This window comes from Alosa pseudoharengus, unplaced genomic scaffold (genome assembly GCF_046254945.1).
Source record: "Alosa pseudoharengus isolate Yale_2024_CS ecotype anadromous, Long Island Sound unplaced genomic scaffold, YU_APseudo_1.1 YU_APseudo_1.1_scf_17, whole genome shotgun sequence".
Lineage (NCBI taxonomy): Eukaryota > Metazoa > Chordata > Actinopteri > Clupeiformes > Clupeidae > Alosa > Alosa pseudoharengus.
The window spans coordinates 23,144,851-23,156,995 of NW_027468640.1; the positions used below are offsets into that span (position 1 = coordinate 23,144,851).

The following is a 12,145-nucleotide window of genomic DNA, read 5'->3' on the forward strand; positions in this document are numbered from 1 at the left end:
CTGATATACATGTACCTGCTTGAGATTCATCTGTAAATCTGCTGCTGAGTTTCGGTGACACCCTTACATTTTCCAAAACCCACACAAAAGAAAATGTATATCCACACATAATCTTCTTTCATATATTTCAGTCATTTCTATTTCTTTACAACCAAACAAGGACAAAATATTTACGGCGTAGAGATAATGGTACTGCACTCAGTAAGAATTCCTACCTTTAACTGTTGCAGGTCATAACCAATTGCACACTTAGTGTTTAACATCTGGGAGTATGTTTACACAGCCGTTGAATAAGTAAACACTTAAGGGACTATTTATGCTATTTAAACAGAGATAGCCACGCTTTCATTGAGAAGTGATGCAAAGTTTTAGAAGTTATATAATGTATAATAAATTAAATAAGTACAATTTTAGACGCATACAGTAGCACATTAAATACGACACACAAAATAATAGGATACAGTGAGTGCTAAATGAATTAGCCTATGGACTCTTTGCCTACCTTTTACATGGCTGTATACCTATACAATCCTCAGAATTTTACACTTTATTGAATCACTATTGATGAATCAATGCTAAATCAAAATAAATAAATAAATCTGTTTTAGCACAGTTTTTCAGCTTGTAAAAATTAGGGCTTTTTTTACTAGAGTCCTCAGACTATTCTACCAGCATGGCAGAGTTGTATTCCTGTAGTGAAAAGTTTCTGCAAGCACATTAGAACCTTGACTGTGCATGCAAACCTGATATAAGTTGACCATTACACATAGCAAAAACCTATTTCAAACAACATTTAAACGCAACCAAACGTACCAAACAACATTAAAGAACATAATAGTGTCCCCTGATGAGGAACTCTAGCGAACGGCATGATTGATTATAAGAAACTCAAACTCAGACATGGGCATGGGAAGGAGCTGGATTTGGTAAATCTATGCGATCCCTGCTGAGCAGTCATTAGAAACACTTGTCTCTTACACTGTGCAAAAAAAACATTGCTGGCCTTTTAACGTTGATCACCTCTGCCTATCAACCATCAAGCTATTATGATAAAATCCAACGGTCTCCCCTTTTAGTTTCTGATTAAGTGAATTTGAACCTATTACAACAGTCTTACTGTTATTTTCTTATTCAATCATTTCAAGTGCTTTGTCGTGTCTTTTTTGGGACATTTCAATAGGAAGTACTTAACGCTTACTTTACAAAACCCTCCAAAACACAGTGACCATTATTTAGCTTGTCAGTCAGATAACACATTTTGGTGTTCAGCTGCTCAACTGAGGAACAAGGCACTCTAGGGTGTTATCGAATGTTATTTTTAACAAGAGACTCAAATTCGCTGCTCTTTTCACTAGCAATAGCACTATGACAACCTAGTTCCTCTTCAAAACATTGGGCAATGTAACTGCCCCAAAGGAGCTCAGCCAGTATATGTTCAGCACATTGTGTACCAGCACCAAGCTCTTCTTTTTCCTCCATGAGAACATAAAACAGTAATGCACTTGTATGGTAATGCACAGTAGGCATATATATTACGCATTGGCATGAATGAGATGAATGTGGGAAAGAGAAAAGAAGATTGGTAGACACTGTGTGAGTGGATGATGAAGTGGATGAAGGGAGGAAGGTGGAGGGAGAGGAGGAGGTGGAGAGAGAGGGGGTGGATGGTGCCTTAGAAACCCAGGGGGTGAGGGCTGACCACCCCTCCGGTTTCCACCACGGCCTTGGAGATGGCCCGCAAGTTCTTAAAGATCTGCTTGGAGGTGCCCGACTGCAGGAAGCGGATGTCGTGTATGATGCGATCGTGAGCCTAGCGGAGGAGAGGAGGAGCACAGAGGAAGGTGAAAAACAAGGAAAACACACAAGGCACGGCAGTGGAATGAACTACAGAGGTAAGTCACCTTGACACAGACAGAATGAGAGTGAAAAATATCTGAGGAGTGAAATGAGGTGTGAAAGCCTCACCTCCGTGCACCAGGTCTCGCAGAGCATCTTCTCGTGCTGGGCAGACGGGTGCCCCTGCTCCAGGGAGCGGGAAGCCCTGTGGAAGTCAGAGAGATACATGAGTTTCAATAGTCTTCAGCAGCATCGATCACTCAATATTATGCTCAGAATAAACTATTCAATCGAAAGTCTATTTTTTAATGATCATAAAAGGCGACATCTATACCACTGGACAGTATATGATGTAAAAACAGTAGTCAATATCATACTATTGTGTACATTCAATTTACATTAAAGAAAAAAAAATATTTTAATTTACAGTTTATACTGTAAGACAGACCTTGTGTGCAAGTAGGTGTGTTAGTGTGTGTGTGTGTGTGTGTGTAAGAGAGAGTGTGTGTTTGTGTGTGTGTGTGTGTGTGTGTGTGTGTGTGTGTGTGTGTGTGTGTGTGTGTGTGTTTACATGCGTCTGCATGTAGATTACCTTGACAAGACGACCACCATGGCATACAGGTCAATGGCACAGTCCGCCACTCTCTTCAACACAAACTGCTCATCTTGGATGCAAAAGAGGGGAAAGTGAGAGGCAATCATGTGGTTAGCCATGACACCACATGACTCATCTTAGGCACAAGTCTGAGCGTTACCACAAGACTGCATATGCAAAACACTGCTTGGCATAATGAGGCCAATCGGTATTAGGACTAGTAATGCGGCCGAGAGTCTTTGTACTTGATATCTAGTGTGTACTGTATGTGTTTAGGTTTAGGGTAGCTTTTATGAACTCCCTTAGGAGAAATATGTCTTGGACATTTGCCAGAACACAGGCGTCCCAGACACACATGTACACACACACACGCGCATGCATGTGTGTGTGTGTGTGTGTCTGTGTGTGTGTGTGTGTATTCTCTAGTAGGACATTTTTAGGCTCTTACCAATGATCCTCTTGCCATGTTTGAGAAGCAGCTCCTCAACAACAGTGCCAAACTGCTCAATGGCTTTTACGGTCTATGTAACAAAAATTGGAGAGATCATTTTCATCATGTGAAGACAACCCACTATCCAAGAAGTCATCTTTGAAAGGACACTCTTTCAAACCATTTTCACGAGATAAACCTTACACTAGTCTATCACTTGTGGTCACTGTTAACAAGAAATATTAACCTGCCTTCAGGGTGTTGTGAAATCAAATAAGTGAACTGAAACAGTTCAGTTGGGGCAGCGCATGCGAGACAGCCATTACACAAAAATACAGACATACTTTAAGGTGAACTGTAAAGGAGCTATATGTAATAATGCCCACTAAAGTTTAAAACGGGTAATATAGTCCAAATTCATAATATTGGAGAGCGAAAGCTTGTCTCTCCCCCAGACTCGAGGCTCTCTCGGGTTGCCAGGTAAATTCAATCCCACATGAACCTAAAGACGAATCGAAGACGAAAGAGCTGTCACAAGCAATCAAGCTCACATGGATTTTTTTTTACATCTCTGTCAATGTTAGCTGAGGGTAGGTAACCAAACCCGTTATCCCGGCTGGGATCAAACAGGTCAAAACACAACTCAAACATAAACAGAATTTGCAAGTGCCAATATTTAAATTTACCATGTTTCCTTCATCTCTGATGATTTACTCCTTTCATACGGTATCTTAAAGGAATTATCCGGAGTAAAATCCACTTTAGATCAATTTACGGATGATTGGGAGCACATACGTTGAGTTGACATCCAAATCATGTCATTCGGATGTGTTTTGAGAAAGTTCGATGTTACCATTTTTAGTCAAAACTCGTTAGCGTGGAAGTGAGAAGGGCATATTATTTCGCCGCTACAAAACGCTATTTTTATACCTCTTCTACAGTTCCAAACAACATTACACTTACGTGGTAGTGAGTAGAGGGTCCCTAAAGCCAAACCGAAGTATCCTGAGGTCTTTATGTGGTCGGATAGAGAGTCCAGAATGAATTTCATCAAGCCAGTACCTTTCCGGAAATGTTGCCATCTTTGCTGCCATCTCTAGGGGAAAGTCCGTAGGAGTCAATTGCCAAGTGTGCTCTGGAAATTCACAATTTCGTCGCCGTTTAAAAAAAAAAAAAAACACAGTCCAGTATTTCTTTTGAAATTGAAATGAAGTTGTATGGACTGGACTATGTTTTTTTTTTTTTTTAAACGGTGAAGAAATTGTGAAATTTCCCCTAAAGATGGCAGAAAAGATGGCAACATTTCCGGAAAGGTACTGGCTTGATGAAATTCATTCTGGACTCTCTATCCGACCACATAAAGACCTCGGGATACTTCGGTTTGGCTTTAGGGACCCTCTACTCACTACCACGTAAGTGTAATGTTGTTTGGAACTGTAGAAGAGGTATAAAAATATCGTTTTGTAGCGGCGAAATAATATGCCCTTCTCACTTCCACGCTAACGAGTTTTGACTAAAAACGGTAACATCGAACTTTCTTAAAACACATCCGAATGACATGATTTGGATGTCAACTCAACGTATGTACTCCCAATCATCCGTAAATTGATCTAAAGTGCATTTTACTCCGGATAATTCCTTTAAAAAGAGTAATATCAAGGATAGCTACAGTCACGTTACAAAGTTTGCACTACCATGTAGATGAGGAAAATCCAACCGTTAAGGACACCAATTTTCTTTGTGAATGAATAATGTATTGTAAATAAATAAATGTTCTTCCTTAAAATACAGGGGGCATAAGTAGGCTATACACACCCCTATGTTAAATTCCCATAGAGGCAGGCAGAGTTTTATTTTTAAATGCTAACTAACTAAATTAAATGCTCAGCAAGCCGGATTAAAGTGTGTTGTCTGGCATCCATGGTGTCCTTAAAGGTTGTATTTTCCCTATTTTTTTTCTTAATTAAGGCATTAGGGTCAATTTCCAAAAGATGATTTTTTACTTTAGCATGGGTGTGCAAACTTTGTAATGTGACTGTATGTTTGTAAAATTTGATCGAACAAGCCTCAGCCTCTCATAGCAGAGTCTGGCATAAATTCACTGGGTGAAAATCGTGATTTTCGACCCCAGCCGTGGCGCAACTGGCTGGGGCACCTGCACCGTACGCCGGCGACCCGGGTTTGATTCCCGCCCCGTGGTCCTTTCAGGATCCCACCCCAACTCTCTCTCCCACTCACTTCCTGTCATTCTCCACTATCCTGTCAATTAAAGGCATAAAAGCCCAAAAAATATACTTTGAAAAAAAAAAATGAAAAAAAAGTGTGATTTTCGTCCCCATAAACGCCCGGAGATCTCCCTAATTTTCGGCAGTTAATGACAATTTGCAACCTGCGAAGGTCGCGTTTGTCTGTGCCACATATTGTCGGAACCTTACTATGATGTATGTGGAGAGCTCACAGAGTGCTAATGGCTCTAATTAGCATATGAATGCAGCGAAACCGTGCCTGGACAGGCCTGACTCGAATATCCTTACTCAGTATTGGATGAAACCACTACTTTCAAACAAGAAAAATCACTCATGATTGGCAGCGAAACCACGCCTTGCTTGAATATCCTTACTCAGTATTGGATGAAACAATATTGAAATGTGCCATAAAGCTGAAACTGCTACCCTGGCAGGGGAACGATTAGGTTTTCCAACTTCCTAATCTGAGTGGATTGAGTGTTGCATTTCCCCAAAATGGACAATGAAAAAACAAAATCAGTTGTGGAACTGCTCTTTAAAGCTTGTTTATCTCACAATGGCAGTCAGGAACGATGGCTCACCAAGTCTCCGCTGTGAGCCAAGTCGGGGTGGACGGTTCCCTGGAGAGTCAGCCCTGTTCCCAGCCCTGCCTTCCTGTAGAGGGAATAGTGGGATGAGATCAGACATAAGTGCTCTCTTTGTAATGTAGCCACAGACATTCTGTAAGCACTCTTTGTAATGTAGCCACAGAGATCCTAAAAGCCTAAGTGCTGAGCTCTGAGCGGAGTGAAAGTGTCTGAATGCTAAAATCTAAACAAAATGAAACACAGCAACAAAATGACTAACAGAGAGAAAGAGAAAGACAAAGGGCCCTAATTTTGTTGAGGCGCAACTGGCAAAGGGTTGCATCGAGTATCGAGCATCGAGCAGTCCGCTGCACGTGAACTGAGTGGGTGAGCGCAATGTTTCCACAGGTCACATAAGCTTTAGCTTGACTTTTACTAGCAGACTTTGCTCAGTGCTTTGCTCCTTGAAGCAAAGAGTGGGAGGAAGCAGAGGAACAATTAGTAATAGCTGTATGCTTTGATGTGAACATGTGTCAGTGTAATTCTAACAAGTGTAGAATTCCGTTCAGAAATGGAGTACCGCGGACATCCTCACCGCTTTGCCCTCTTGGTGACTTCGCCCGTCAGCACGCCAAGATTTCCAAAGGGGTTCTTCAGCGCTTTCTGCAAACTCTTCAGCTGGTTACCGGCATTCTGTCCGACAGGAAATCACACATTACTGCATATTATCAATAATGCTGACACACTTGTTAGGCAATCTTGGAGGTCTGGTTAACTGGCAGCACCTGGAAACCGTTGAGAGCCACAAAGAGCCGCAGGATGTCATTAGTACCCTCGAAGATCCGGAAAATTCTCAGGTCCCTCATGACTCGTTCCACACCCGCATCCTGTGCAGGCAGAATGACACCAACATGTCACCATTTCACTAATCACTGATGGACTGTGTGTAAACACGTCTTCACCCCTTGGTCGGCTGACTTATGACTTCTTATAATTTCTTATACTTCTGAACGCAATACACTTGCATCGCCATGGCTGGAATAACTGCTGATCTCAACATCTGTGGACTACCCTGTCCATAGTAGCATAGATGTGTAATGATTTTTTGAGCCTAGTTAATGGCCGGAAAGAGTGATTCATTTTGACATAGCGAAGCTGCCACCAAAGACATTTTGCTGTAAATGCATATTCCAGTCTATTGCCGTTTTGGTCCCCAATGAAAGTTTACATTCGTTATCATTTAAAAAATTGATTGAATTTGATTGAATTTGTTCTTAGATCTTATACATGCATGACACAAAAAGCAGAGGGAAAATAACAATAAACAAACAAATAAATGCAGGGGTCTCATGCAAACACACACACACTGAGAAAGAGAGAGAGAGACACACACACACACACACACACACACACAGAAGAGGAAGTCGCTGCACTACGAGACAGGAGCATCTTTCTCACAACTGAAAATAAATGTGCTGACTCATTTAGCCTCTGGTGCTCACTTCTTCATTGCTGGGGCCATTGATGGGAACTCGGCTGAGAGTGAGGTTTAGTTGTGTGGGCCTTCCTGTGCTGCCTGCAGGGCCCTCTTAAGGAGCCTGGCGGGGGATGCACGCGGTGTGTGTGTGCCCCAGAAGACGCCCATTACAAAAATTCATTTTCGGTCCTTTTAGCATGTGAACTTGCAAGACTAGCACAGCGAAACCAAACCAACCAACACCGGGTTTTAATCTCTCACACCATCTTGCAGTGCAAGGCTCACACAATCTTTTAGCCTTACAGGCAGGTATTCTTCACTAATGCGAGAGAAAATAGCAGACACCAAAAACAGCTCCTGTTAATAATTTAATGTGCATACTGTTGCTCTTCTTCAGACTGCTTTTATGTTTTTAGATTTGATATTTTCTCGACTCAGCACCCAACACATACTGTCTTGGTGATGTGTATGTCCTCCCTTCAGTTTTATTCTTCATTAATCATCATAAATATCATTATGTATCTTACTAAAGTCTATTTCACTAATCTAGTAAACTCTTACTCTTTTGTCCCTAAGCTCACAGAAGGAGAAAGGGGATAAAATATAGCAAATCTATTCTACTTTTTTTAGTTTCAAAATTTAAGAAGAGGCTCTTTTGTTGCCTTTGGCATTATTTTCAAATGCCAGATGTGTTTACGCCACGTTGACATTTAATTATTACCTTTTTGACTTTGAACTTTAACCAGTATAGTATATCATGCTAACCCAGCTCCTTAACTCATTGAATGCCAAGCTGTTTTCGGAAGCTTTGTCCTAGAGTGACAGCAATCTAGACCATTGTTGATGATTTTTGTACAGCCACAGCATATTCTGTGTTATAGCTATGAACACATACAATGGCTCGTTTAAAAGGTGAGACTTTAAGCTCTCAGTGGGTGCAAACCGTGTATTTCTACACGCCTCTGTTCCTGAGAAATACCAAGCTAAACAGTGGCTAGTTTTCATCAAAATCGCTGTTTTTTTCTAGAAATAGAGATATAACGTCTTTGATGAAATATTAAGTGTTGCCTGTAGACTTTCCGGGAAGTGATCAGCGAGACCTTACGAGACTGCCACCTAGTGATAGACCCACGAAAATGGCCTGGTTTTGAGATGACGTGCATGCGTCACTGATTCGACCCAAACCGGCAACAGAGTTATGATAAAATGTCCAGATTGTGCGTTTTCATGAGTTTTCGATCGTCATATATTTCATTTCCATTCATCACAGAGTTCCCAAAATCACATATAAGGTGTGTTAGAGTGTCTAGTTTCGTAATAAAAAAAAAAGCTAAAAACGTAATATTAAGTTTTTGGCACTCAATGAGTTAAACACTACACCACCACCGCCCCCCCGTAGTTTTCAAGTGCACTATTGTGCACGGTCACAACCCGATTAGAACCTCTTCTATTAACAGCTACAGTACACCCTCTAATAGACAAACCATCATGATGAACCTCTATCGATTTAGCGAGCCCTATGGCGGGTTTTGAAACAGGGTTTTTTCCACTTCCTCCATCATGCAAGGGACTTTTGGAAATATGACTGTGTGCGAGTGATCAGTCACTTTCTCAACATAGCATTTCATTTAGTAAGAGGTAAGTAAGTGGCTGCAGACCAAGCAAGAATGAACCCACCCATAAATTACAAAGGGGTCTTTTGTGATTCATTATGCTTGTCTGTTCTGTAGTTCATGTGCTTGTCTAACTTAAGTCCTAAAACAAGATAGATGTTTTTTAAGTATATTTTGGGGCTTTTTGCCTTCATTCATAGGACAATGAAGAGTGACAGGAAGTGAGTGGGAGAGAGAGATGGGGTGGAATCGGGAAACGACCGTGGGATGGATTTGAACCCGGGGTCCCGTGGGTGCTTGGAGCCAAATATGTTACGGACGCCGCAGCTGCTTGTGCCACAGTGCCCAGCGGCTCAGGGCTGAACAATTGCTGATGTCATCAGTATATTGCAAAATAAAACCAGTGTTTTTGGGCACCAGTTGTGCAATACCATGAAGAGTTGATCACCCACCTTCATGAAGCCCATTCCTCCCATGATCTGAATACACTCATCAGTCACAGTCCAAGCAGCCTCCTGCAACACACACAAACACACACACAAAAACACAAACAAACACACACAAACACACACACACACACACACACACACACAATATGAGGAACTGCAATCACATCAGACAATTCCTTAAAACAGCTCTTGCCAATTAGTGCCTTATTACAGTACCACCAAAACTCTATTTTACTCTTCTGTCCCTAAGCACACAGAGGGAAAAGGGCTAAAATACAACACATCTATTTTATGGCTTACGTAATTTTTTGTTTCAAAATTTAACATGAGGCAATTTTGTTGCCTTTGGCAGTAATTTCAAATGCTAGATGTGTTTACGCCACGGTACCATTTTATTATTAAATTTTTGACCAGTATAACATGCATTAAAAAAAAATATTAAACTGCATGTATTTGTATGATAAGGAACATATGGAAATATATCAGTTCAAACAATTGCAACTGCAACTAAACCAAACATACAACTACAGTACTCTCCAGAATTATTGGCACCTCTGCTAAAGTTGACTAAAAACCTGTATCATACTAGCCTGGCTAACGTCATACCCTCATCTCAAATGAGACGGGGTCTGGGAACTAGGCATTCATTTTCTCGTATTTGAAACGTGGTTTAGCGAATGAAGACGAATACGGTGTGTCGTCATCGTCTTACTGCCCTCCCTCCGTTCTGTGATTAGTCCCCTAACTGAGGCGAAAATTTGCTCCATGGTATCCAGGCTGCCTAGCAGCGTGAATTAAATCGCGCGCGCAAGACAGCATGGGAAAACCCAGGCTAGTATCATACATAATCTGTTGGTGATTTATTGTAATCTCACAATGAAAAAAAATAGGAAAAATCCAACCTTGAAGGGAAGCAAATTTATCACGTCGCTCACAATTATTGGCACCCCTGCTTGTAATACCTTCTTAAGCCTTCCTTTGCCAATAACACAGCTTGTAACATTCTCTTATGACACCCCATAAAGTTGGAGAATACAAAGCAAGGGATTTAAGGCCGTTCGTCTTTACCAAATCTCCCCAGATCATCCAGATTCCTAGGTCCACACTTGTGCATTCTCCTCTTTGACTAACCCCACTGTTTTTTTTATGGAGTTTAGATCAGGGGACTGAGATAGATAGATAGATAGATACATAGATATATACTTTATTGATCAATATTGATTATTGAAGGGGAAATTCAAGGTCTCAGTAGCATACAGACATCACACACAACATTCACTAACAGCAGAAAAAGTAATTAAAAGTATATAATATAAAAAACACAACAAGCAATAAGGACAGTAGAAGATAAAGAATATACTAAAATACAAATTATACTAAATAACACTAAATCTAAATCAAGTCTAAAACAGTAACCACATAGTGGGTGATTTAGCATGAGACACTTGCAATGACTGAGGCAGGGACTGAGCCTGTGATTCTCTGTGCATACTGTAGTAAGGTAAGGTGCTCTGTGAGAGTGAGTGTCATGGTGATGGTGCAAATGAATAAGTCCAACAGTGCAACAGTGCAAGGATAAGTCTAGAGACCAGCATAAAATAAATATCGACATATAAGAGAGAAGGCAAGATAATATATATTACTTATATATATATTATTTATATATTTATTATATTTATATATATTTATAACTATATTAAGTAAAGGTATAAGTGTGACCACAATCCGGCTGTGGGATGAAGGGAGGGGTTATGCATATGTGCTAATATAGCATGCAAACAGTGAAGCAGTAAGACAGTGGTAAAAAGTGGTTAGTGGACAGACAGTACACAAACATGGAGAGGGTGGAGAGGCAGACAGACTATGCGGAGAAGTCTATCTCTCCTCTTTCCTTCTCTTGGTAATGGCCGAAGCTTGATTTTGTGTTCAGTAAACCATATTTGTTTTGATCTGGACGTTGGATTGGTTCATTGACCAGATGAATGATCCAATCATGACCAACTTTTAATGTCTTGGCAGAGATTGACAGATTTCCTTTGATGATACCATGCACCGTACCTACCAGGCCTTTGGGAATAAAAACAGCCCCACAATAGCACAGCCCCTCCACCATAACTCTCATTAGGTATGGGGTATTTTTCAGTATAGTCGTTCTTCTATGTACGCCAAACACACCTAGGGCTCTATCTTGCACGCCAGCGCAATTGACTTTGTATACTCGCGATTTAGTCTTTCCTATTTTGCGAATAGAGGGGGCGTATTCCGGCGCAAACGGTCCCTGTTGATATTTTGCAGTTTCAGAAAACAATTCTGCCAAAGACCAGGAACCTCCTGGTCTAAAGTCAGTGGCACAAATTCAGGTGCTATTTTAAGGGCGCATGTATGGCCACAGGCCTGCAAGAATAAATGCTATGCACACCAATCTACAGAAACCCTGTGCACAGATGGAAACATTCAAAGCCTTGATATTTGTCCGTTTCCCGGTTTTGTTCGTGCATTGGTCAACTAAAAATTTAGTAGCCTATATAGTACATCTACATGCAATATCTTTACAACAACAACGCCTAATTGCGACCTATGAATTTGGACAACTTTATACAGCCCTATAAACAGGGATGGATTACTGCACGGGCCTACCGGGCCCAGGCCCAGGGGCCCAAGGGGTCAGGGGGCCCTGAAGCCCAAGCCTTTGCATGGAATCACTGCCTCAATATCAACACATCAGGATGTAGGCTATGGAGGCTGAAGTTAGCTTTAGTTTTGTTCCAATTTACCGTTGTGTATGGCTTTAAACATTGTGTGTGCTTTAACATCAGCCTATAAGCATTATTCCAGCTGTGCTAAGGTTTTGACAAGCACCACAATGCCTACCTTGTTGTAGCCCATCTGAAATAACTCCAAGCTTTGCTATGTTCCCTCCATCCTTTCGTTGT

General features: G+C 41.1%; 1 protein-coding gene across 1 annotated transcript in view; it reads right to left on the reverse strand.

Annotated features, from left to right (window-relative positions):
* Window positions 1-108: 108 nt before the first annotated feature.
* The window catches only part of acadvl (acyl-CoA dehydrogenase very long chain), a 49,271-nt gene continuing 37,234 nt past the window's right edge, over window positions 109-12,145 (reverse strand). The window contains exons 13-20 of the mRNA XM_076288988.1: window positions 9,216-9,278; window positions 6,459-6,560; window positions 6,269-6,366; window positions 5,689-5,761; window positions 2,880-2,952; window positions 2,429-2,501; window positions 1,966-2,041; window positions 109-1,810 (exon numbers count right to left, since the gene is read on the reverse strand). Coding sequence (XP_076145103.1) covers window positions 1,673-1,810; window positions 1,966-2,041; window positions 2,429-2,501; window positions 2,880-2,952; window positions 5,689-5,761; window positions 6,269-6,366; window positions 6,459-6,560; window positions 9,216-9,278 — 696 coding nt within the window. The 3' untranslated portion in view covers window positions 109-1,672. The remainder of the gene's footprint in view (window positions 1,811-1,965; window positions 2,042-2,428; window positions 2,502-2,879; window positions 2,953-5,688; window positions 5,762-6,268; window positions 6,367-6,458; window positions 6,561-9,215; window positions 9,279-12,145) is intronic.